The 27,287-nt window shown below is 46.7% G+C and overlaps 1 protein-coding gene across 8 annotated transcripts in view; it reads left to right on the top strand.

Moving 5' to 3' along the window:
• The window catches only part of SYK (spleen associated tyrosine kinase), a 95,037-nt gene that overhangs the window by 31,066 nt on the left and 36,684 nt on the right, over nucleotides 1–27,287 (top strand). For 7 of the 8 annotated variants that reach the window (XM_016961119.4, XM_016961124.4, XM_063787680.1 and 4 more), the window contains exons 2-3: nucleotides 11,460–11,917; nucleotides 13,035–13,195. In XM_016961119.4, coding sequence (XP_016816608.1) covers nucleotides 11,501–11,917; nucleotides 13,035–13,195 — 578 coding nt within the window. In that variant the 5' untranslated portion in view covers nucleotides 11,460–11,500. Of the gene's footprint in view, nucleotides 1–10,651; nucleotides 10,970–11,459; nucleotides 11,918–13,034; nucleotides 13,196–27,287 lie in introns of those variants that run through there. The other variant, XM_063787681.1, reaches the window with a different exon arrangement.

Genomic DNA, 27,287 nt, shown 5'->3' with positions numbered 1-27,287 from the left:
TTTTCTACAGGTAAACGTGGACATGAAAGAAGCCAGGGTGAGGCAGGCAGCTTCCAGGAGCACACACTGGGCTCAGCTCCTTCCTTCCTAACCTCTATTTTAGCTGCACGTACCTCTTCAATACCAGAAAGTCTTCTTCTGATTCTGCCAGAGCCCAGCTCCTAGAACCTAGCTCATACACTCACCAGCCTTTTTTGTCAACAATTCATTCAAATATTTATTTACTTAAATATCCATTAAGCACTGTTGCTTCTCTCGCCCAACTCCATTGCACATACTATATCAGTTATCTGTTGCTACATAACAGATCACTCTAAACTTAGTGGTTTAAAACAACAATAATTACTTATTATTGCTCATAATTTCTGTGGGCCAAGCATTTGAGATAGCTGGGTAGGCTCAGGCCCTCTGTAGGGTTGTAGTCAGGTGTGGGCCAGGGCTACAGTCTCATCTGAAGGCTTGATAGAGGCTGGAGGATACTATTCCAAGGTGGCTGCTCATACGGCTGGTCACTTACTGCTGGCTATTGGCTAGAGGCCTCAGTTCCTTACCACATGAGCCTCCCCAAAGAGCTACTTGAGCATCTTTCCAATGAGGCATCTGGTTTCCCCAGAGTGAGCAATCCAAAAGCTGAGGAAAAGTGTTAAGGGCTTTCATGAGCTAGCTTCAGAGACCCAACATTGTCACTCTGCAGTCAGCCACTCTGTGTGCAAGGGATGGGAGTACCAGGAAGTGAGGATCACTGGGCACCATCTTGGAGGCTGCCTGCCATGTATACATTTTAACTCTCAAACAAAATTTGAAGACTGAAGACCCATACTTAAAGTAGCCTCTGTTCTAGGCAGTAGGGAACAAAATGGTAAACGTACTTACACTAATGGAGTGTCTATTCTAGTGGCTTTGGGGAATATAGACAAACAAACAGAACTAAAACTCTAAGGTGGGACAGGGAGCTGGGAGTGTTAGTGTCAGGTGGGCCTATAGAGCTCAGCCCCCCTTCATCATGTTGGCATTCATGCTGGCTGTTCCTCTGTAGGGGATGAAATTTTCCTCTGCCAGAAGAATGGGCTCTGGACAGCTTGTTCAGCTGCTTGCTCAGGTGTGAGCATCTGTGCCTAATCTTCCAGTCAGACTGCCCTAGAAACATCATTTCTTAATTAGCTGAAAGGGTATCTGAAACATTGTACTTATGGTGGCAAGCATGGATCTATTGCTCTTCATCTATAAAGTTGCTGCCTGATAAGGTAGAACTACACAAATGATAGTTTCCCAACTAAATGCATTTTAAAGGGCAAAGGTTGTATAGTCAGCCTTAGTCCTGGCATAGGGGAAATGGACTATGGAAGTCTAGTTGGAAGAGAAGATTGAAACATGCCAGTAAGTGCAAAACGATACAGTATAATTTAAGTAAAACACATGGAAGACATGAGGATGCTAGTGGGATATGATGGGCTCATCCATTTCTGCAGGCTCCAGGAGGGTGGCTGGTAGGGCTTCTTTGGTGTGGGGCAGAAAGAATCAAAGCCTGTAGAATAAATCTGACTCCGTTCTAGATTTAACTCCTCATGGTGTATCACGTGCAAGGTGAAGTCTGACTGGCACTAGGGAGGATTTTGAGGTAAGAAAGCATTGTCTTTGGTTCAGTTCAAGCCCTCACTGACTTTCCACCATCCTCAGGTGGGGGTGGGCATGTCTGTCTGTCTCCCAGCCTCATGCACACACATGTGTGCACACACATGCACACACATGCACGCCTTCTTATGAAGTGTGAATCTGGCTGCCCATGCTTTTCTCTTTTCTTCATCTCACCATGACTTATCCTTCCCTCTTCTATTCAAAGTTCCCACTTGAGAGGGTCCAGTTGCCCTGGGCACCCCTCCACACTCCCCACTCATGACTGAAATCAGTTACAGTGGCTTTGGTATACTGTCATCCCCTTTCACCAGTGAAGAACTCTGTTGCTATGGTGCCCAGGTCCCACAAAGCTGGGCCGGGTCGCCAGCCTTCCTGATTCTCACCTCTGTATCCCTGGGTTTCCTGCTCTCTGGCCCAGTGGAACCACCTCCACGGGGTTCCATTCCTTTCCAGCCTTGTCTTTTGTTCATTGGCAATGATGTTAACAAATTAAATAGGGGAATATTTGTTCATCTAATTTATTGGTAAAAAGGCTAGAACAAGCTTATCCAACCCGTGGCCCATAGGCCACATGTGGTCCAGGATAGCTAGGAATGTGGCCCAACTAAAATTTGTAAGCTTTCTTAGAACATTATGAGATTTCTTTCCCTTCTTTTCTGTAGTTCATCAGCTATCATTAGTATTAGTATATTTTATATGTGGCCCAAGACAATCCTTCTTTTATCAGTGTGGCCCAGGGAAGCCAAAAGATTGGACACCCCTGGGCTAGAGCAATAAAAGGGGCACGTCAGATTTGTGTCCACAATAGCTGACACAGTGGTTTCCAGTCAGGGGTAAGTTACCCTTAGGGAACACTTGGCAATATCTGGAGACGATGTTTCGCTGTCATGATTGGGGAATGGGGTGCTACTGGCATCTAGTGGGGAGAGGCCAGGGATGCTGCTCAATAGTCTGTACTAGATGAGACAGCCCCCGACCCTACACACATAACAGAGAAGGATCCAGCCCAAATGTCAAGAGTGCCAAGGTTGAGTAACCCCAAGCTAATGTGATGAATGGTGCCAGATGGAAATGGGTGGGACCATCATAAGGTGGGGGAACAGGGTAAAGGCAACCATCTTAATTTGTAAATTGAGTGTGGGGGATGTGTTTTGACCACATGCTTTTGAAAAGGGAAGCTGTTCATTCTCCAGAAGCCCAGCGGAGATGTTGGACGGATGGGGCCACCCATAGCTGCATTCATGGACAGCTGGACACGGGCCCAGGAAATCTTGGCAGCGTCACTGGGGCCGGTGCACTTTTAAGAGGGGCTTGGGTGATGTGAAATTGTTTGGACAAAATGAGTGAGAGGTCTTGAAATAATGTCAAGGCAGGAAGAATGCATTGACTTGGAGTGGCTGCCAAGAGCAAGCATTTGCAGGTTGTTTTGGGGAAGCAGAACTGGCTGTGTTCTCTTTGTCCTGTGCACAGTTGGAAGACGGGAAATGGAGGAGGAGAGATGGGGAAGGAGAGATGGGGAATCAGATAAGAAAGTGTTTTCCAACAGAAGCATCGGCACACATTGGAGTGAGTTCCCTTCCCTTAAGAGGCCAGGAGCTTATGTAGGAACCAAGCTCCATCTGAAGCAGCCACAGGGCTGGAGCATCTCACAGATTAGTTGCCAGGGTTCTCTGATTCTGACCCTGTTAGCCTCCATCTGGACACACAGCAATTGCATGTTTAGCATTTTTATTACAAAAGCAACATACAATTTTGACCCTTGAACGTTACAGGTTTGAACCACGTGGGTTCACTTATATGCGGATTTTTTTTTCAACAAAAATATTGGAAAAAAGTTTTGAAGGTTTTTGACAATTTTAAAAACTTGCAGATGAACTCCATAGCCCAGAAATATAAAAAATGTTGGCCGGGCGCTGTGGCTCACGCCTCTAATCCCAGCACTTTGGGAGGCTGAGGAGGGCAGATCACGAGGTCAGGAGATCGAGATCATCCTGGCTAACAAGGTGAAACGCCGTCTTTACTAAACATACAAAAGTTAGCCAGGCGTGGTGGTGGGCACCTGTAATCCCAGCTACTTGGGAGGCTGAGGCAGGAGAACGGCGTGAACTGGGGAGGCGGAGCTTGCAGTGAGCCGAGATTGTGCCACTGCACTCCAGCCTGGGCAACAGAGCGAGACTTCATCTCAAAAAAAAAAAAAAAAAAAAGTTAAGAAAAAGTTAAGTGTATATTGAATGCACAAAATATATGTAGTCTATTTTTTCATTTACTACCATAAAATGTGTACAAATCTATTATTAAAATTAAAATTTATCAAAACTTACACATAAATACTTATATGCCATTCACAGTCGAGGAAAATGTAAATAAATATAAAGATGCAGTATTAAATCATAATTGCATAAAATTAACTGCAGTACACACTGTACTGCTGTAATAATTTCATAGCCACTTCCTGTTGCTATTGTGATGAGCTCGAGAGTTGCAAGCACCTGCCTAAATCACTGTGTGATGCTCGTCATCTCTGTGTGAGCAGTTCATCTCTCCAGTAAATTGCATATTGCAGTAAAAAGTGATCTTTAATAAGTGATATCTTGCAGTTCTCAAGTATTTTTCATAATGTTTAGTGCAATACCGTACAACCTGAATAACACCATGGGTCCCATATGAAGGGTCACAGTGAGGCTGGAAGTGCTCCCAAGAAGTCATGACATTATAAGAAAAAGCTGAATTGCTTGATGAGGATTGTAGATGGAGGACTGTAGCCGTGGTTGCCTGCCATTTCAGATGGATGAGTCATCTTGTAAACAGATGACAGTAAATTTATGGTATTGATAAATACAGTACAGTATTGTAAACAGATATTCTATTCCTTATGATTTTCTTAATGACATTTTTTCTCTAGCTTACCTCACTATAAGAATATAGTATATGATACATATAACATGCAAAATATGTGTTAATCAGTTATTTATGTTATAGATAAGCCTTCTGGTCAACAGTAGACTATTAGTTAAGTTTTGGGGGAGTCAAAAGTTATACATGAATTTTTACTACAGGGTGGGTGGTCAGCATCCCCACATTGTTCAAGGGTCAGTTGTATATTCACTGTGGAAATCCTAAAAAGCAAAGAGCAACATGCTTCCATCGAGCAGGGTTTTGCCAGCCTCTGGTTAAACCCTGAAGCCTGAGCAAGGCAGTGAAATCTCCAGACCTTTGGAGCTCACATTTTAGGGAAAGGGCAGGTTTGTGTTGATGCTACAAAGGTAATAGATGCTTTTGAGAAGTTAACTATGTGCGGGGGTGGCCGAGGTAGGCCGAAGCAGCACCTGAGACTGGATCATCATGATGCAACTCTCTGAGTAAAGGCCTGAGAAGGAGGAAGCCAAGCAGGAGGCAGGAGAGGCCTCAACCTGGAGGCAGAAGCACAGTGTGGTGGAGATAGTGAGCAAGGTGAGGTTGCAGGTCTCGGGCCTGGTCAAGGAGAGCCTTGTGGAGGAGCGATGAAGATTTGCAATGTGATGTGGATGGAGAGGTTCTTTGTGAGCCTCACTCCACCTTCAGGGTAGGGAATTGTCAGCAAGGAAAGGAAGGACCAGGTGAGACTTCCAATACCTGAGAGATGGCGGTGGCTTCCACGAGGGCAGCCTCAGGAGCTATGGGGAGACATGATGGCTTGGGAATATATTTTTAAAAAAAGCTACTCAGAGGACCTGGAGACCAGCTCATCTAACCTGCTTCAAGATTCTCCATCCCTGTGACTGCATCAGATGGAGCTCAGCTCCTGCACAAGCTCATGGCTTCCCTGCATCAGTGTGAGTGGCCAATGCTTCTGGTAGAAAGCACATTCCTTTCTGACTTGGTGAGAGGGAAGACTCCTGAAAGCAGCCAGGGTCTCATCCTCAGCAACTGTGGTGCTCAGTGTCATTTCCTCAATTAGCAGAGCCTGAGGGAGGAAGAGATTTGCTGAGGGAGTGGCAGGAGGAGTCAAAAGCCTCATCTGGAGTATGTGGAGGTCAACTTGTCTGTTACACATCCAAGGGGGAACGTCAGATAAGCAGACATGCAGGTCAGGAGCTCAGTGGAGAGAAATAAATACCCATTAACCAACAAATATTTTTGATGACTTATTCTGCACTAGGAGCTGTTCCAGGCATGGTGATATGGCAGTGAACAAGGTCATCCTATTCTCACCTCCCAGAGCTGGCCCTCTGGTGAATTTGAGACAATGCTCAAATTCAACAGTGAATCATGATTTAAAGGGCTGCTGCCTTATGGAGATGTGCTGCAGAGAAAAATTAGGCAGGGAAGGGAGGTATGCGGCCCAGGACATTACAAAAGATTATTTCATGTCAAAAAACATTTTTCTACAACTAAGTGCACACTTAACTTGTGTCACAAAAAAAGGTCTCAAAAGAGCAAGGGATTTGCAGTGTTTTCAGGAGCTCACCAGACACCTGAAAACCCTCCTTGCTGAACCGCTACCTCCCCAGGTGTTCACTGAGGTGCCAGACCCAGCAGGCTGAGGGGTACAGGTGGAGTTAAGGAGGAGCTAAGTTGCCTGGTTTGTTTCTCAGTTTTGTGCTTTGGAATGAAGTAGTGTCACACATGGAAAAAAATAACTGGGAATGTTGAATTAAGAAAAAATAGGGAGCAAGTTCTAAACACTATTTAGGAGAAAATGATCCCTGGGAATGCTAAAGAGAATTTGAGCCATGGGCTGTGCCTGTAGTCAGAGTTAAGCGTTGTGAGTTGGCAAAAGCATCAGGCGGGAAGGACTGAGTCTGTGTGTGTAGGAGGAATGCCTGCAGGGGAAAGTCGCGGGCTCCGTCCCTGTCTCAGTTGGTGGGGGTGGCAGAGATGCCACAGCCGTGGCCAAGACTACACTGGGTGAAAAGGGAGACTCTCTGGATTTGCCATACAGACTGCGAGCTGATATCTGAAAAGTGGAGCTGAGAACAGCAGCCTGGGCCACCGTGGGCAGTGTCTGGAATGGAGATGGCCATTTCCTGCCAAGGTGGCCTGAGAAAGAGGAGGTTGGAGACCAGGACAAGGCCCCGGGTGGGTGCCGGTGGGTGCCAGTCCTGAGAAGGTATGCACAGGAACACCATGGACATTGTTTATTCCCCCAATTAAGTAGCCCAAAAATGGGCCATAAGCTGTCCTTACAGTGAACCAGTGATTCTGCCCAAACCATCACCACCAACACACCCAGGTCAACTCCAGCACAGGAAGTCACATGGCCAGAAAAGGGCCATCAGCCACATCGGTGCTGACACTGAGTGCAGCACATTCTTCTGCCACCTGCTTGGGAACATATCTGCAATGCACCATCAAAGCCACACAGAGTGTCCCTGGCGTGTGCCTGGAGGTTGCTCCGGGTCTGCAGATGCTCCCCAAGACCTGACCACAGCCTGTCTCACTTCCTTTCCATTCACTTCAATATGGGATTCATGCCCAAGTGCCAGCACCGATGTAATGATTAGTGACAAGCCAATGAATTTTTAAAATAGTAGCTATGTTAAGATTTATATGAATTAAAAAGTATTTGCTCTCATTTTATTTAAAATTTTGTTCCTACAAAGTTACTGTCTCAGTTTGAGCTGATGGTGCAGTCTGCTGTTCTGCAACTACATAAAAAGTAACCTGGGCCCTGCAGAGGGGACGCAAGCATCGGGGCCAGGTACACAGCGACAGGGGTATTTGAGCTGGGTCTGCAAGGATGACTGAGATGGCTAGGAGGAAGAGCTGCACGCCTCAGCAGAAAGCACACGTGGTGACAACAAGAAGGGAAAGCCACAGCATCCCGGTGCAGTCCAGTGTGGTCTGTGGACTGGGCATGTTGGAATAGGCAGGGAGGGCTGATGTGTGCTTTGAGGGAGGACCGGGCAGCTGGAGAGGGAGGCGTCAGGAAGCAGGAGGGCAGAAGGTGAGGAGTGAAGGGCAGCAGTGGAAAGGACAGGGTTACGCCAAGCAGGGGTCATGGATATGGGCAGTAAGGAACATGCACCAAGGGCGCTTGGAAAACGAACCTTAGAGAATGCAAGGCCTGCGGAGGACTCCTGGGTTCCTGGCTGGGGCACCGCCTGGGCAGGGAAGGCAGAGAAGATGGAGAACCTGGTCTCAGGTGGCATCAGAACCCAGCATCCGCATCACCAGGATTGCAGGAGCAGCAGCCTCTCAGGCCCTGGGTGTGTCAGAGCCCCCAGGCCACATGGAAGTATGAGACGTGCTGGGCTGCAGGGGAAACAATGGAAATGAGGTTGGAGGCCCGAGAAGACCCACTGCAGGAAAAGGGTGGAGTGGGGGAAAGGCAGGCTGGGGGCAGTGGCTGGCCTGCAACAAAAGCATTGTAGATTGCAGGCGTGAGCCACCACGCCCGGCCAAGGCGGGCAGATCACGAGGTCAGGAGATCGCGACCATCCTGGCTAATGTGGTGAAAGCCCGTCTCTACTAAAAAAAAAAAAAAAAACTGTAGAAAGGGGAAAGCAGTCCAAAGAGAAGTATTTCTTCCAAGAGACTCATCAGCACACTGTGTTTCCAGAGATGTCTTTCTGTTAACAGCATTCTTAGACTCAAAAGTAAATGTAGATATACTTTAAAAAACAAAAACAAAAACACCTTGCTAAGAGATGAATATTTAGAAACTTGTTGGACAAAGAAAATTCATTGATAGTCAACTGCTGTGAGAGGCAAGCCAGGAAATGATGATTAATACCCTCAAATTATAATAAAACCCATGCCTCATTAGGGGCTCGCCCAGGAGTACTGACTTGAGGATAGACACCGTCTGGGGAAAACTCTGTCGCCTGTGTCAGGCTGACGCTCTTACATTTTATAGCCCATTGTAGGATAGTGCATGTTGAGAAGAAGCGGCTTCACATCATCGTTCTGCAGGATCTGTGGTGTGGTGTGCTTCATGTGTGTGTTTTGTGTGTGTAGTGTGTATGTAGTGTCGTGTGAGTTGTGTGTACTATGGTGTGTGTGTGGCATGTATGTAGTTTGTGTGTGGTGTGTGTGCAGTGTGTGTGATGTGTGTAGTGTGCATGTAGTGATGTGGTGTGGTTTGTGTGTGTGTTACGTGTAGTGTGTATGTAGTATGTGTGTTGCATGTAGTGTGTTGTGTGTCGTGTGTATGTAGTTTGTGTGTGTGGTGTGTTTGCAGTGTGTGTGGGTATGTACTGTGTTATGTGTGTAATGTGTATGTAGTTTGTGTGCTGCATGTAGTGTGTTGTGTGTGTACTGTGTATGTAGTTTGTGTATACTGTGTGTAGTATGTGTGCAGTGTGTATGTAGTTTGTGTATGACATGTGGGCAGTGTGTGTAAGATGTGTGTAATGTGTTCTGTGTGTAGTGTGTATGTAGTTTGTGGTATGTGTGCAGTGTGTGTGTGTTGTGTGTAGTGTGTTGTGTGTGTAGTGTGTATGTAGTTTGTGTGTGTGTGGTGTGCGTGTAGTGCATGTGTGGTATGTGTCCATATGTGTGGCATGCATGTAGTGTGCATGTAGTATGCGGAGGTGTATGTGTGTGGTGTAGTGTGTGTGATGTGTGTAGTGTGCATGTAGTTGTGTGGTGTGTTTCGTGTGTGTTTTGTGTGTGTAGTGTGTATGTAGTGTAGCATTGTTGTGTATAGTATGGTGTGTGTGGTGTGTATGTAGTTTGTGTGTGATATGTGTGTAGTATGTGTGATGTGTGTAGTGTGTACTGTGTGTGGTGTGTATGTATTTTGTGTGTGTAGTGTATGTGATGTGTGTAGTACATGGTGTGTGTAGTGTGTTATGTGTGTAGTGTATGTGGTGTGTGTGTAGTTTGTGTGTGTTGTGTGTGCAGTGTGTTATGTGTGTAGTGTGTTGTGTGTGTAGTGTGTATGTAGTTTGTGGTGTGTGTGATGTGTGTAGTGTCCGTGTGCTACATGGTGTGTGTAGTGTGTGTGGTGTGTGTAGTGTGTTGTATGTGGAGTGTATGTAGTTTTTGTGTGTTGTGTGTGCAGTGTGTGATATGTGTAGTGTGTTGTGTGTGTGGTGTACATGTAGTTGGTGTGTGTGATGTGTATAGTGTCCATGTAGTACATGGTGTGTGTAGAGTGTGTAGTGTGTGTAGTGTGTTGTATGTGGTATGTATGTAATTTGTGTTGTGTGTGCAGTGTGTGTTGTTTGTAGTGTGTTGTGTGTGTGGTGTGTATGTAGTTTGTGTGTGTGGTGTGTGTGTGATGTGCGTAGTGTGCGTGTAGTGCATGGTGTGTGTGTAGTGCAGGTGTGGCATGTGTTCGTAGTGTGTGTGGCATGCATGTAGTGTCCATGTGGTATGGAGTGCGTGTGTGTGGTGTAGTGTATGTGATGTGTGTGGTGTGTGGTGTACCGTATGTGATGTGTGTAGTGCGCATGTAGTCATGTGGTGTGTTTCATGTGTGTTTTGTGTGTATGTAACGTAGAATGTGGTGTGTGTGGTGTGTTTCATGTGTGTGGTGTGTATGTAGTTTGTGTGTATGTGTGTGGGGTAGTGTGTGTGATGTGTGTTGTGTGCATGCAGTGGTGTGTTTCATGTCTGTTTTGTGTGTGTAGCATGTATGTAGTGTAGCATGTGATGTGTGTAGTGTGTTTCGTGTGTGTGGTGTGTATGTAGTTTGTGTGTTTGGTGTGTGTGATGTGCATAGTGTGCATGTAGTACATGGTGTGTGTGTAGTGCAGGTGTGGCATGTGTTCATAGTGTGTGTGGCATGCATGTAGTGTGCATGTGGTATGGAGAGTGTGTGTGTGTGTGTGTGTGTGTACCATGAGGGACATGGGCTTTGCTCCCTGGATAAATGGATGGAGTCATCTAGATAATTTTCCATTCACGACCAGCCCCTTTTGGTTAAAATGTGCCTCCTTGGATACTTTTGGGGCTGGCAATATGTATCCTTCTAGTTTACAACCATGATTGAGAGGGAATACTCTCCATGTTAAATATGCATTGGCCACCTTTCTTTTTGCTTCTGAAATGTATTTATTTACTGCAAGCAGTGTCTCTCCTGTGTCAGATGTCCTCGTGGGCTGGGAACCGGCACTATCTCTTTAACACGGGCCCTGCAGATGGGAAGTGGCGTTGCCCAGGAAGTGGTCTGGAGAAGCGGGGAGAAGACAGCCTATGGGCCCCAGGCCTCGGGAGCCGGGAGGGTGTCACTCTTCATGTCTCAGGCAATGGCTTGTTGCTGTCATAGCCCCGGGCTGGAGGTGGGAAGGCCTTATGGTGACCACAAGTCACAGTTCCGTGTGGGCCCTCAACGTGGCCTCACTTCACCTCTGGGGCTCAGCACCAGCGTGTGACTGACTGCTCGAGGCAGCGTCTTGCAGCTCAGGTGGGTGAGGTGGTGGTAGCGTCCTCCTTGGTAATATCACTGTGATGAGGAGCAAGGCTTCTCTAACATTGTCTGGACTCAGGAGGAGCAGTTGGTTTGTTCTCATGTAGATTCTGCCTCCTGTATGCTGCTGGGACCCTGAGGGTCAGCCCAAGAGTCCTGTTTTGCAATAGCCCTTCTGTTTGCTTCTCTTTGCGGTATGTTTATTTTTAGAATTCTTTGCCTTTCCCCACTCCCCCCAAAAAAGAATTATTTAATTTGGTCACTTCCATCAAATGCTCTGATTTTAGCTTAGTTAGAAGGCATGCTGAAAACTGTAATGATGATGTGAACAGAAAGACAACTGTGTGTTGGGAGGGCCAAAGAGGGAAGTGCCTTTGTTCAGAGATGGGAGGGTTTGTCTCCACTTTGAAAGTGTTTGAGTGGTTTTAGCAAACGTTCCCTGCCATGTGGGGTCCTCACCAAAGTTCTCTGTCTCTGTCTTGCCCAGGTGGACACCTGCGCAGGTGTGTGCCCTCCGGCCCCTGAAGCATGGCCAGCAGCGGCATGGCTGACAGCGCCAACCACCTGCCCTTCTTTTTCGGCAACATCACCCGGGAGGAGGCAGAAGATTACCTGGTCCAGGGGGGCATGAGTGATGGGCTTTATTTGCTGCGCCAGAGCCGCAACTACCTGGGCGGCTTCGCCCTGTCCGTGGCCCACGGGAAGAAGGCACACCACTACACCATCGAGCGGGAGCTGAATGGCACCTACGCCATCGCTGGTGGCAGGACCCATGCCAGCCCTGCCGACCTCTGCCACTACCACTCCCAGGAGTCTGATGGCCTGGTCTGCCTCCTCAAGAAGCCCTTCAACCGGCCCCAAGGGGTGCAGCCCAAGACTGGGCCCTTTGAGGATTTGAAGGAAAACCTCATCAGGGAATATGTGAAGCAGACATGGAACCTGCAGGTGGGCCACAGCCGGTCCTGCTCCCTGGGCCCAGGGGGCCCTGTGACCCCACACACACTTCCTGGCTACATGCAACACGTGTGCCTATGTGCCCTGTGTGCCCAAATAACACAACCATCTCCTTAAGCATCAATTTTGGCCAAAAAATGCCTCTCTCTGATAAGAGCCTTTCCTCTTTCACAGCCACAGCTGAGAGGGTGGGTCCCTTTGTGCCAGCAGTGTGGGTTTCTCCACCGCAGGGAACCACCATTACCCAGTGCATGGAGGGCCTTTTCAGAGAGGCATTGATAGGTGTTCATTGGTTTCTGTTTATCTGACAAGGTCCTACCATACACACTGATAGGCACTTGATTTTATGGCTTCCTAATGTCTCTTGCAGAACTTTCTGTGTCAACACTCATATAGTTGCATCACCCGTTCTTTGGCTATCTGGTATCACCTGCTATGCACCATAATTTATTTAACTAGTACCTATTGATGGACACATTTGCTGTTTATGAATAAACGCTGCTAACAACATTGCTCTAGACCTATCGTATACTACAATTGTATGCAACGTCTGCAGGATAAACTTTGAAAGGGTTGGGATTGCCACAGCAAAGGATATGTGTGTTTATTTTTTTATTTTTTATTTTTTGAGACAGAGTCTTGCTCTGTCACCCAGGCTGGAGTGCAGTGGCATGATCTCAGCTCAATGCAACCTCTGGCTCCAAGGTTCAAGCGATTCTCCTGCCTCAGCCTCCCAAGTAGCTGGGATTACAGGCATGTGCCACCACACCTGGCTAATTTTTGTATTTTTAGTAGAGATGGGGTTTCCCCATGCTGGCCAGGCTGGTCTCAAACTCCTGACCTCAAGTGAACCATCCTCCTTGGCCTCCCAAAATACTGGGATTATAAGTGTGAGCCACCGTGCCCGGCCATATTCTTTTTATTTATACACTTGAAAGTACTTAAGTAATGTGTAAAGGTCTTTCTGGTTTTATTTACTGAATGAATGAGTGAATAAGGTTTGATCCTGTTTTACCATGCCAGGACTCGAGATAGATTGGAAATGCCTTCTGCATCATTTTCATTTTTCCTCGGTATGGTTTACTCTGCTTTGCTCTCCATGTGGCAGGGTCAGGCTCTGGAGCAGGCCATCATCAGTCAGAAGCCTCAGCTGGAGAAGCTGATCGCTACCACAGCCCATGAAAAAATGCCTTGGTTCCATGGAAAAATCTCTCGGGAAGAATCTGAGCAAATTGTCCTGATAGGATCAAAGACAAATGGAAAGTTCCTGTGAGTATCGTGCCTTCCCCCTCACCTCCTGCCACCAGGCCTGTGTGGACAATTGGGAATAATTCAGCTTCCTTGTGACTGGCCTCACATGACCCTGGGAAGAGGCCATGCATTGTCATTTGACAACATGCATGCTGGCCTGTTCTAAAGACATTTCTAACCAAAGCTATCACTTGTGACCCAGTGTTTATTTTGCCCAGTCTAACTCTAAAATGAACACTCTTTTTGGGCACCGAGGGATGTAATATTTAAAGAAAATGTGATTCAGCCCCATATTCTCCTTTTAATGGCAAATTATAGGTTGCATAGCACATTCTGTGGTTATCCAACTAAAATTAAAATACTGCAGTTTTTTTTCTCAAACTACCCCCTTGATCTCAGACTTTACTTCTATTTTACATGAAACAAGATGCCAACAGGAAAGATGTTAAGGAAAAGTTCCTGGGAGTAGCATCCATGAGTGGTGAGTGCAGGTTTGAAGGCTTCAGCCTTAGGCCCACAGTCATTAGAGGGTCTGTCTGAATCCTGGGTTCTGTTTGCTATCCTCAGTGGTTCAGTGTAAATCTAAACTGTAGAAGGTTCTGAGATACAGGCCAATGTGGTCAGTCAGTTGTCCAGAGAAGGTAAAGAACTGTCTTTGGGAGGTGTCAACCTTGTTCCCTCGAGGGGGTCTGGTCAAGGTGGCTCAGTGGGGCAGTTGTCCCTGGGGGAAATGATCCCCTGGTCACCTCTCAGTGTCCCTACAGAGTTGCTTACCTTGGAAACATAACCAGAAACAGCGATGCAGCCTCATGGTTTGGCAATTGGTGAATCCCCAGCCGACTTCGTAAACTTTTCCTAGATTTAGAAGCGTTTTCTCTGCATGTCCATCTATTCAAAGGAATTTCCTCAGACCTCACTGTCATACCTTTTATTTTAAAAATGATCTTAGCTGAGTGCAGTGGCACGCACCTGTAGTCCCAGCTACTCCTGGCAGGAGGATCACTTCATCCTCACTATGATCTCACTATGGTTTGAGGCTAGTTTGAGACCAGCCTGGGCAACATAGTGAGGCCCTGTCTCAAAAAAAGAAAGAAAGAAAAGAAAAGAAATTGACCACAATACTCTTAAAAAAAAAAAAAAAAGAAGAAGGAAGAGTGGCCTAGGTTGCCATGCGGCAGTGCCGAGAGTGATGGTCTTTAGTGGGATGCAGCCCCAGCCAGCAGCAGAATGCTGTGGGGAGGGAAGACATTGCCCCTCAGTGGAGGCACCTATGGCTATTTTTGCTGAGGTTTGGCTTCTTACCATCTCAGCAATAATTTCCAACATGAATGTCATGGGACCATGCACATAGCATCTTGGCATGTGAAGTCAACCCAAAATAGCATAATCCACACTATGAGGCTGGCCAACTTCTGCTGGTTAAGAAGCCTGCTCATAGCCTCTTTGGCCACGAAGCCGTTTCTTTATTCAGAGTTGTCTATTCCCGAAAACAGCAGTTGCATCCTTCATGGCCATGACTTTTGCTCTCTCCTTCCTTTCTGGGAGATGTGTATAAACCCCATGCAGAAGGCTGGGAGGTGCAGCTCTTGTTTGATGAACATGCCTTGTTCCCTATCTGCCCTGTACAGACTGACATCTCCTGTGTCCTCACAGCACATGTCCCTGACACTGAGGCTTATGGTTTATACAAGAGAGTCTCAAATTTGCCGTGCTTCCTATTCAGCTGGCGTCAGAGCTAACCAGGCATGGGCCTGTGAGAGAGGGGCCTGGGCTTCTGTGTTTTCATCGAGCACCCTCTCCTTAGTTGTCCTCTTCTCCTGGGTTCTTATTCCACTTTATATTGCAGTTGCCCAGTTATCACCCCATAATTGCCAACCTCCCAGATAAGAGCTTCCAAGGCTTTCTCCCTTGTGTTGTCCACAGCTCAGTCCCACACCTTCCGGTGCTCCCTCCACACCTGCAGGGCTCACCTGTGGACTGATGGTGCATAGCACCCCATGCCCAGGCCTGGCATCAGGCAGGGTATTAGTGAGAGGGAAGAGCAGAGCTAAGCCTGGGCAGCAAGACCCAGCTTCAGAACCCATGTTCCCATGACGGTTGTAGAACCTTAGACTAAGGGAAACTTTCCCCAGGCTCTGCTCCTCTGGGTCTGTGACTGTCTTGAGGATTCAGTGAAAATACACACCACGTACACCGCACAGCACATGTGGTCATCACTGATGTAGCTTTTCTTCTCTCTTCAGTGCTCTTTCTCCATCATGAGCACCAGGAAAGTCTCCTTGTCAGGTTATCTTATGGTGTTTGTAACAGAGAAAGTGTGAGGAAACACCTTGGAGGGGTTTGCCACCTGGCAATTTCACCTCTTGACAACCTTTCATCTCCTACAGAACCTGGCTGGGGTTCTTGGCTGTTGCTGGGTGTGTAAACCTTCCTTGTTGCAGTGTAGTGGGCGTGTTATACTGTGAGTGTTTGAATATGGTTGTGTATGCTTGTGGAGAGCAGGGAGAGTTTGCCAGCGTACTGGATACAGTCCAAGTCTACCATGCTTCCAGCACGGGGCAGGGTCTGCATCTCTGAATACAACGTCTCCCAAGTCCAGGTTGCCTAGACGTTGGTCCAGATTCTTTCATCTTTAGAAGTGTTTCTTTGTGTGTTTCTTTCATGGGAAATAGAGCTAAAAGGCTCCAGGGAACTCTTGTAACCATCACCAGATCCTGTGGCTGCCCTCTCGGTGTGAGTGCGTCAGCTCCTGATTCACTGTGGGAGTCTGTCCTATATTCCCCTGTTGGGTCAGGCCAACGTTGCAGGAAGTCCCAGACCTGGTTTTGAATCATCCAAATCTGCCCTACTTGCAGATAGTTTTATAAAATGTACGTTATTTGCAACGAATAGCCACAGCACAAGGTCTTTGGAGTCAGAACTAGATTCCAGTCACTGCTGGATGTCCTCACTGAGCCAGCTGCTGTTTTTTTCCCACTGTTCTTCTCGGGCCTTCATTCAGATTCTCCTAACGAATGTGCTCATGTCTACTTTCCAATCATCATGTCAGCTAATCCATCCATGGACCAACATTACTGGAGTCTGTAGTTGCATGAAGCACTAAGTGCCAGGCACCATTCTGGACTTTGGGAAGGGAGAAGTCAATCAGCAAGCACCTGCCCTCATGGACCCTGCATTTCAGTGGGAGAAAGGACACTGAACAATAGGAAAGAACTGCATTTAAGTAAGGGCATAGAGCACACTGGGGTCTGGATGCTGGGGCTTGTTTCTGCTGTGTGGGGAGGATGGACCTTGCCGTGAGGGAGGCCATTGAGAAGAGGCCTGAAGGCAGCGAGGAACCATCCCCGCCCAGGGAATGGCAAATTCGAATGCCCTGTGGCAGGAGCGTGCCTGGGGAGCAGGGCACCCACAGAGGCCAGTGTCACTGGCACAGAGTGAGTGGAGAAGGGTGGAGTTGAGGGCCAGGTTGCAGAGCACTCACGGCACTGGGAGGACCCTGCTTTGGGCGAGTTGGGGGGGCTGTCTTTAGGAAGCAAACGGCCAGGGCCAGCTGACATTCGGTGGGCTCTGCCTGGCTGCCGCATCATCGGTTTGCTGTGGGGAGTTGTGCCTGTTCATATACTTGCAAACCAAATGTGTTGATTTTTTTATTGTGATTTCAGGGCCTTCACTTTCTCATGCCTGAGCATCAGTCAGTTTGTCTCCGCTCTGATCTCCTGTCCACCCCACCCACCGTGCTTTTACCTGGGTCCTGTACAGGCCTGTGGGCTGGCCCTTAGGGGGTTTTCAATGAATGCTTGTCACCTAAATCAATGAATTGTTTGGATCCATTCTCCATCTCCCAGCTCGCTTTTGCTTTCCACTTCCTGACATGTAGTAATACCACTGTAGTTCTGTATGGGGGCAGCTCCACACCTGTCTGTGTTGGGGAGGGATTGGGGATTCTTGCACCTCTTTCTACCTCCTCTTAAATCATTACTGATGGACAGATGCAGGGACACAGCAATAGATATAGAAATATAAAAACATGACACTGCACACTCTATGGTTTGTAAGATTCACTTTCTGTGGGTAGGAGGCAGTGTGGCCTGTTAACAACATACCATTCAGGTTGTCTGGCCTCAAATGCTGGCTCCACCTTATCACCAGCTATGGGACCTTGAGCAAGTTACTCAGTGGTCTGTTTCCTTCATTTCTTTGTCTGTAAAATGGCTTTAATGTCATCTCTGACTCTTAGAGTCATTGAGGGTTATAGAGTATCATAAACCAAAGGCCTGCTGCACGGTGCTTGGCACCGAATGAAGCAGCTTCACCCCCCTCCTGCAGTGGCCTGGACTACACTTGGATACATCAGTAACATACACTGAAGGTCAGGTCCTCCATGCAAACTCTTTCCGTCCCTGCATCACAGGTGTACCATGACCTCTGCAGGTGAGTCATTCTTCTGCAGGTGAGAAAACCAGGCAGGTCCCCCTTATCCTTCCCTTCTCTTCTTCAGTCTGCAGTAGGTGTGTTTATTTCCACTCTGTGGCTATGAATAGATACAGTGAGAGTCACTGGCCATAAAAGGATTCACACTAGGCTTTTGCTTTTATGAAGTGACAGACTTAAATAAAGAATAATTATTTCGGCCAGGCATGGTGGCTCATGCCTGTAATCCCAGCACTTTGGGAGGCTGAGGCAGGCAATCACAAGGTCTAGAGATCGAGACCATCCTGGCCAACATGGTGAAACCCCATCTCTACTAACAGTATAAAAATTAGCTGAGCATAGTGGTGTGTGCCTGTAGTCCCAGCTACTTGGGAGGCTGAGGCAGGAGAATCTGTTGAACCCAGGAGGCGGAGGTTGCAGTGAGCCAAGATCGTGCCACTGCACTCCAGCCTGGGCAACAGAGCAAGACTCCATCTCAAAAAATATATATATTATTATTATTATTTCACAGAGGGGCTTGGAAGTTTATTTTTGCATTGCAAGCCATAAACTAATCAAGAGGATTTTACTAGTTTGGTGGATAATACAGGTAAACAAAATCCCAGCGATTACTCTTCACACTTTCATCGTGTGTACCAATATGCTGTCTCCACCATTCAGATGCCAGCATTTCAGTCTGAGAATCGCTTTACGTGGAAAGTGGCATTGGTAAGAATTGGACTAAAAGGTGAAAAAAAAAAAAAGAATTCCTGAAATGCATGCACCTCCATAGCCATCACAAAATGCCTTTGCTCAAACAGACCTTGAAAACACTGAGGGTAAGGCAGCATATTTTGGAGATCTAAATCTGATTATAAATCCTAGGTAATGCAGTTCAAAATGCAGATGATGGAAGCAGATTACGTCTGGGAGATGCTGTCCAACTCGGATCCCAGTTTTCTCTCCTCAGAACTATATGTGAAATCCACTTACAGTGAGAGTACACCTGAGCTAGAGGGCATTTACCACTTAAGGGGGCTAAACTTCTTGTTTTTCAAACAAGAACTCGGGTGTGGAGGAGCTTGTCCAAGGCAGGAAGGCAAAACCAGGTCCCTGATGTTGTCTGGGGCTAAGCAGAAACAGCAGCCAGCAACCAAATCCATCTCCAGAGACTCCACAACCACGGGCCCCTCCCTATTCCCCATGCAAGGTGCAGCACCAGGGCATGTCCATGTGAAATCTCAGAACACACAGAGGCGTCCATCAGCTTTCCCCTCTCTTGTGTCCTGTCCACACAGCTTACCCACACCATTCAGGAGTGACTTTGAGAAGGTAGTTACAGGGCCTTTGCACATGTGCTTGAAGAATAACGAATATAAACAGAGGCTCTTTGTGGAGGGGCTGGGCAGTGTGGGTCAGTGGTTGTCCCTCACAGCCGCCTGTGGCATTTCTGGAGGTGATGTTCATCACCTGGCCTTTGATATAGCAGCCCTGCCCTTGTCTGGGGTCTAGCTGGCCAGAAGCGAGCACTGGAGGGGGAGTCCTCCAGCCCACGTTTGGTGGGTGAGGGTCAGAGTGCTGGGGACGTCGGGGACCAAGTGCTGGGGACGTCGGGGGTCAGGATGACGTCAGGGACCAAGGCAAGGGAGAGGAGCTGAGTGGGGAAGGAGATCCCCTGCCCCCAGAGACCTTGTATAACAGCACAGTTTGCTATTTTGAGAAGCTAGTCACAGCTGTCTGTGAAAAATGAATTTGTTAGGAAAAGGAAACAAAGCTTACTTTATAAAAATTATATATCCCTTCCCCAAAAGGGAGGATCCAGGATTGAGGGGTCTGAAGCATATACAATTTGAAGACTCTCTTATTTTTTTAAAAATATAAAATTAGGCATACAATAGAATGTATTTTTTGGACTAAGGAAAAAAATTCAATAAATTAGAATTTTTTAAAGGCTGGTCAATACTACAAGCATACAAACTTTAGAAAAGATAATGTAATATTTTAATTAACTGCCTGACACGTCTCTATAACACCTTTTATTTCCTCCATGTCCTTGACTTCACTGTGTTTAACTGCATCTTAGTTCAACAATATTTAATAATATATTTGTCTATATATAGAAAAAGACTATTCATTCCTTCCTCTAGGTTCACACTTCATTATTAATAATATCATGTACATTTTTAGAATCCTTGTCAAATTTGGGAGGGGAAGATAAAGTAGAACAGAGTGAGCTTCCCTGGCTGTGACTAAAATATCTTTTGCAATCTGTACAAAACCTAACGCCGTGCAGTCACATTGCTGGGCTCCTCTTGGTCTGGAGGAGGCTGTGATCAACTCATCTCTGACCCTCATCCACTTGGTTCACACAATGTGGTTTATTGCCATTGTGCACAGCCAATTCTCCCACACACATCGCTCTGCTAAAATGTAATGGGATGTGGCCTTCATTTCATCTTATAAATGATCTTAGAATGGAAATGCTCTAAAAAGTCCATGCCAGGCAAAATTTTAAAGATGGAAGTATTGTTTTCTTTGTGTTAAGTGTATTGTTTTGGCTAAGAGTCCTTGTAAATCTTACAAAGCCAAGAACAAGTTCAAGGTGACCTTTAAGACACATAAGTGGCTGCTCTCCAAATAGCTCGATTAATGTTAAAAATAAAAGGTAGTATTTCAGATTTGTGGACGGAGTCGTCCAACCAGTAAGTCACCAATGCCATTTTAACTACAGTTTCTACCTTCTGACTTTAGAAAAAAAAGTTACAAAAATAGTCATTCATTCAACAAAATAGGCATGTTTTCAACCAGACATGCAGCAGGCATTGTGATAGGACTTGGCTACTGTGAGGAATAAGTCAGACCTTAGTCCCTGCCCTCACCGGACTTTGACTGCAGGGGGAAGATGACAAACGCAAGCTGATGTGCTGCAACGTCTGCAATGCATGGCAGTAGGTCCCCTCCACCACGACACTGGGCCTACGCCGCATGATCTTGATTCTGTTTTCATTGACTTGTTTATAGTCCGCACCCCCACTTGCTCTGGATGCACAAGGGCAGAGATGGGGCTGTTGCCTTCACAAGTGCAACCCAGCACCTAGAACATGGTCTTGGTGGGAAAAATCTCTCTGGGTAAAGGAACATTCTGGCTGCTAACTTGAATGGTGGCCACTACTTGGATAGGAGGAGGGACAACATGGTTCATCGGGCCTGTCTCAGGTGCCCAGGCTGGACTATCATCTAGTGTGTCGCTAACTATAGGAACTGGGAAGTGGCCTTCAGAGCAAGTGGGCTGACTGGATTTGGCAGAGCTTGACACCTCACCAGGCAGATGCAACAAAAGAGCAGGGCAGACCCAGCCATCCCATTACTGGGTATATACCCAAAGGACTATAAATCATGCTGCTATAAAGACACATGCACACGTATGTTTATTGCAGCACTATTCACAATAGCAAAGACTTGGAGCCAACCCAGATGTCCAACAATGATAGACTGGATTAAGAAAATGTGGCACACATACACCATGGAATACTATGCAGCCATAAAAAGTGATGAGTTCATGTCCTTTGTAGGGACATGGATGAAATTGGAAATCATCATTCTCAGTAAACTATCGCAAGGACGAAAAAACAAACACCGCATGTTCTCACTCATAGGTGGGAATTGAACACTGAGAACACATGGACACAGGAAGGGGAACATCACACTCTGGGGACTGTTGTGGGGTGGGAGGAGCGGGGAGGGATAGCATTAGGAGATATACCTAATGCTAAATGACGAGTTAATGGGTGCAGCACACCAGCATGTCACATGTATACATATGTAACTAACCTGCACATTGTGCACATGTACCCTAAAACTTAAAGTATAATAATAATAAAAGAAAAAAGAAAAAAAAGAGAGCAGGGCAGCAAGAGATTCACGGGGTAGCATGGGTGTGGTGGCCAGGGCAGGCCTGGATGCCTGCAGGAGAGGGAGGGAAGTGAAGCAGTGGATGCCGAGTGGGCGTGCAGGGGCCCGGGCATCTCCAGAGCCCCAGTCCGAGCCCCAGGAGGCAGCACCATGTCATGGTCACGTGGTGCCCTGAGACCATTTTGGTGCCCTGAGATTCTATGGATGGTGGCAGAGTTTTCCTTGATGGTGGCAGACTGGCCGGGTGGTGGACGGATTGGCACGTGGCTGCCCCAGGCCACACCATGAGGTGTTGAGAGAGACCCTGGCTGCTCAGCTGCCCCGAGTGTGCAGCATGGAGCAGGGGCAGCTGCTCTGACGGCTCACAGCAGGAGAGGCACCTGGAGAGCTGGGCTGTGATCAGGCCCAGTAGTTTGCAGATGTCTGGAGAGAAACTGAGTCAGAGAGGAAGCCCAGGAGGTTGTGAGCCTCAGCAATCTGAGAGGCATGCATGTTGAAGTGTGAGTGAGGAGGATGGGAAGCCTGCAGGCTTGGTGGGTCCTAAAGTTGCAAGAACATCACTGTCCCCTGCAGCTAAGTGGGCCTGATGTACTCCACTCAGGCCACAGTTGCTGTACATGATCTCTTGGGACCCTAGAAGTGCTCCTTTCCATGATAGCTCTTTAATACATTAGTTAAAACGATCCCCAGGAAGCCCTTGTTCCAAGTATGCAGGATAAGATAAAAAGCGCAGAAACCCTCAGAGCAGGGACCGACTGTGAGTGCAGTTTGCCCTCAGAGGCCTTGGTAGTCACCCCTTCCCAACCCCCATGCCACCACTGAATCCCCATGTGGCTTGTTCTTATATGCTCTGCAGCTGAAATTCAGGTGCCCTCCTGACCTTCCTTCCCCTGTCCATTTTGAAAAGAAATAAACAGTGTAATCTTTGAGTCATCCCTTTTGTACTAGCCAAGTTCCAGGTGCAGTATGACACACTCGTTATCTCCACCTCTCTTCTCCCCTTCCTTTCCCTCATGTCTGCACACACTCCCATACCCTCACTTCTTCCCCCTACACCCCGCCTCTCTCTCTCTCTCTCTCTCTCACACACACACACACACACACACACACACACTTGAGAACCGCGGCTGCATATCATCTCCTGTGGACCTGTGCACAACCTGTGGAGCCCAACTTAAAGTACTGCATCCATTCTCCATGGTTTATTCTAATTTAGGTTTGTTTCCTGGTCATATAGAATACTGAAGTGTATGTCTTTAGGAACTGTCTTAGTTTCTCAGAGAAATGGGATATACGTGAATAAAATTTTTATGATTCCCTTATACTGAGTCCCACTTGCACTGCAAAGGATTAATAACATCTGTTTCCAAAGCAAGGCATCACCTGCCAAGCAAGCCACATGCTGGGGAGGGGAGGCGAAGGGTGTGAGCATTGGTGAGAGGTGTTGTTCTCATGTTCAAGGTGACAGGTATGTTATCTGGTGTCCCCAAGCTGGGTCCCACCCAGGGCCTGCTCCTGGACGAGGGCTGTATGGCTCTGATTTGCACACCCCTGATTCTGGTGGACACAACCCTTTTTCTTAGAGAGCCAGAATCACTGCATCTTCTAGTCCTTAGCTGCATTAAAAAATGGGGTGCAAAACTTCTCTGGACTGTCTATTCTTATTGTTCATTGGTTTATCCTGCAGGGCCACCCATGGAGCCCGTAACTTAAGATGCACAAATGAGCTATTGAGTGAGTGTGTGTGTGTGTGTGTGTGTGTGTGTGAGAGAGAGAGAGAGACAGAGACAGAGACAGAGACAGAGACAGAGAAAAAGAAAGAACCATCTGGAGGGCTGGCAAAAGCACAGATTTCTGCGTCCCATCCCCTGAGTTTTTAATTCACAGGTCTGTGTAAGGACTCTTCCATTTGCATTCCTGCCAAGTTCTCAAATGATGCTGATGCTGCTGGTCTGGGGATATGGTGTGAGCTTGTTTGAGATACCTGTTACCTACCTGGGCTGGATTAACAACTATGATCATTCGAGATTTTCATAGTTCATTGGAGGGTCTGTAACTGCATTTGCAGTTGCAATTCCTGCAAAATGCCCAAATACTGTATTATTGGACTGGTTCCGATAAAGTTAACTTTGAAAATGCCTCTATTTGTAGAAACTTAAGTTAGATAGTAAAGAAATTCAGGCCATGAGTCAGACAGGCCCTGCCACTTAATAGCTCTGTGATTTGGACAACTTAATTTTGCTCTCTGAGCCTCTGTTTCCTCAGTAATAAAATGGGGAGACTGATGTTTTATCTGAGTCATTATGGAGATGAATTAAGTAATGTGTATAAAGCTAAGCCAATGGTTCTCATGTCTCTGTGGTTCCTACATCCATGAATTCTTTTCTTTCATCAGTTCTGAAAAACATCTTGCTATTTTTTCTTCAAACATTGCTCTTTGTTGTTCTTGCCCATTTCTTCCTTCAGAGACTCCTATTAAATACAGTTTGACCTTCTCAATTCATCCTTTATATTTTTTATTTTCCCTTGCCTTTTCTGTGTCCTGTGCTATGAGTAATGTCATTGAATTAGTCTTCCAGCGCACTAATTTTTCCTTCATTTGTGTCCAGTCTGCTCTTATGCTCATTCACTGATTTTTTTTTAATTACATTTTTTAGAAAATTTCTGGCAGTTCTATTTGTTTGTTTGTTTGTTTTTTCAAATATTTCTGGGGCATTTTTAGAGTATCTTATTGGTTGCTAATTTCCATGGTACCGTTTTTTATTTTGTTAAACATTTCATAGTTTATATTCTATATCTGATTATTCTACTACTGAAACTTTTGGAGGATGTAAATCTCTCTCTCTTTCCCTCCCTACACCTTTTCTCATAACTCATGCTTCCTTATGTTTTCAGTGATCTTTCTGAGCTTAGGCCTGATTGATATTAATCTGTGGGAATCCTGAGTATTCAATGCTGGGAACACTTTCCTCCAGAGTTGAAGGGGATTTCCTCTTCACAGGTCCTTGCTTTAAGGTGGGAATCCCACATCCAGGTGCTCACTATGCTGCTGGCCTAAGATTCTGTCCCTGTCCAGAGCTGTGCTGATATTGGCATTGGCCCTTTGGCCAAACCCACTTTAATTGCTCTCATTTGCCACTCACTTTTTGCTGTTCAAGTTTCAACTCACTTTTTGTCCTATACTTCAATTTCAAAAGTGAATTTGTGGCTTAGGAAAAACCTTTTCCTTGTTCATTGATGAATGAGACTGTGTTATGCTGTCACGAGCCTCCTTTGCCACAACAAAAACTCTGTTCCATCAGTGCTTTCATATGCTGCCGTAATTGATCAAAGTATGCCATTTTATTTGACACATGTGGTTTTGCAGACCTAGGTCATCATAAAGAGTCATGACCTGTCTGAAGTTAAAACTTCAAAGAGAGTTGTGGGCTGATGTCAATATCACTTCATTGATGCTGATCAAAGTCTCTTTGAAGCTGAAAGACAAGATATGTTAAATAATTCCACCTTCATGAACTAAAGCAGAGGGAGAGAATGAGAGGGCGTTTGTAATAAAATGTTTTAAACGACAGGTGTGTTAAAACAGCTTGGTGTGGCCTCAGATAGGGATTGTGTACTGATCTTGCTCTTGTTTGTGTGGAATGCACATGTGCCTCAGTAGTGCTATGGTGCAAGGCAGAAGCACTCAGAAGTTGCATTATCTATATCTTTCATGGATCAGTAAAGCTGGCATTTCTCCGGCCTCTTGCTGACATACACACTGTTCAGGACCTCATTCGCTCCCACATCCTCCTCTTCCCCTCTCACAGCTCTCTTTGAGAAACCACTGTTGGGAGATGGCTCTGAGTGAGGACTGCCCACCCAACCCAGCACAGGCCCCCTCTGTCTATCTGCCCAGCCCACCTTAGCCACATTGAGCATTCATCCTTTGCACATCTAATGCACACAGCCAATCCCAGGCATCTTCCTTCCCCTTGTATGAGTCTAACAACTGACCCGGTGATACTCTACTCTGCCATGGAAAAAAAAATGGCAGGGGAGAATGAGAACACCTAGTGGGCTGGAATGTGCCCGGCTTTTCTGTTCCGTCTACAGCAGATACAGGCAGTGTCCCAGTAGCCCTGGGGAGGCCACCTTGAGTGCCACACTACTTCTTGGATCCTCACTTTCCCCTTGGTGCCCGGGCATCACCTCTGTATATTCTCTCTCCCCTAGGAGGGTGCAGGAGAGTAGAGGGGTCCAGCCCTTCCAGGCCATGCCCCAGCAGAGTCAACATGCCTCACCTTTGCATAGTGCTCTAGTGTCTGTGAGGCACAAGGCCTGCTCACCCCAGAGGCCAAGGCTGCCTACCCTGGGAAAGTAGACATGCCACAGGTCAAGGACTGTCTCAAGACCAGTTAGGACAGCTTCTCAGCATCATCTCAAGCTCAAGCCCTGGAAATCTCAGGCTTTGCAATAGCAAAACACAAATCTATTAACTTACTCCTCCCAAGACAATTACTGGGAAAAAATATTTTGTAAATATTCAGAGGCTTCTGTGAACAGCCTGAGGCCAGTTGACCCTGAAGGCGGAAGGCAGCAAGCCAGACAGGAGCCAGGAGCCTTGCCTGTGTGCACGCCCTCTCTGGGTGTCTGTAGAGCCATAAAGCCTGGGTGGGTGTGCTGATGCCACCACCAGGGCAAAGCTCCAGTAAGAGGACACAAGCCAAGAGGAGGAGCAAGGCTTCCAAATCAGTTTGTCTCCTATGTTAAATTAAAAATAGCCTGGTCCAGGATCTGCCTGCAGCCAGCAGATACCTCACAGTTGCTGGTGGTTAATGTCGCGAGCCTTCTGGTCTTTGCCACCTACAGATGCTGGGCCTGTGGGTTTCCTTTCTCTGCTCTTATTTCCTGCCACCTGCCACAGGGGGCTGCCCAGGCCACATGTCCATGGTCACTACCTATACCTTCCAGTTACCTGTTGCCAGGACTGACCAGGGCTGTTTGGTGGAGCACAGGAAGAGAGGGGATCGCTTGCAGAACCTGTCCTCTTGAAGAGCCTCAAGAAAGTGAGGCCTTTGCAGAAACCGCTTGTTCCAAAGCAAAGGGCACTCTCTGTTTCCTCTGGGTTGTTCTCTATTTCCTCCTGGTACCAGCTCTCTTTTTATACTGCTTTTATTGTGAAATAGAAAACAAACACATAAGAGTGCATAACTAAATAAGTACAACTTAATGAATGATTATCAAGCAAACACAATCCAGTCAAGAAATGAAATGCACCCAGCATTGCAGGAGACCACTCCGCCCTCACACAGTCATACCCATCTGTACAGCTGGCCTCCTGGGAGGCACCACCTCCTGAACTCTTGTGTTCATCACGCCCTTGCTTTTTTTGTTGTTATTTTTCATTTGTTTGTTTTTTTAGTTTTACCACCTAGGTGTACATCACTAGATAAAACAGGTGGCTTTTGTCTGTTTGGGGACTTTGTGTATATGGAAGCATGGAGTGAGTTTTATGTTTGTGAGACTCATCTGTGCTTTGTATAGCTACCATTTGCTCATTTTATTGCTTTAGAATACAGTATTGTGTGAATTCCTACAATTTACTTGCTCTGTGGTCACTTAGGTTGTGTGCAGTTTTTGATAAGCACAGATGAAGCTGCTATAAGTAGCCTTGGGGTGCATAGTGCACACATTTCATACACCCAGGGGTGGAATTGCTCATTCACGAGGTCTGTGAATGAATAAGTTCAGTTTCAGGAGACTGTTCCAAATTGTTTTCCAAAGTGGGTGAGCCCATTTGTGCTCC

Source organism: Pan troglodytes, chromosome 11, assembly GCF_028858775.2.
Source record: "Pan troglodytes isolate AG18354 chromosome 11, NHGRI_mPanTro3-v2.0_pri, whole genome shotgun sequence".
Lineage (NCBI taxonomy): Eukaryota > Metazoa > Chordata > Mammalia > Primates > Hominidae > Pan > Pan troglodytes.
This window is presented reverse-complemented; position numbering and strand designations above follow the sequence as displayed.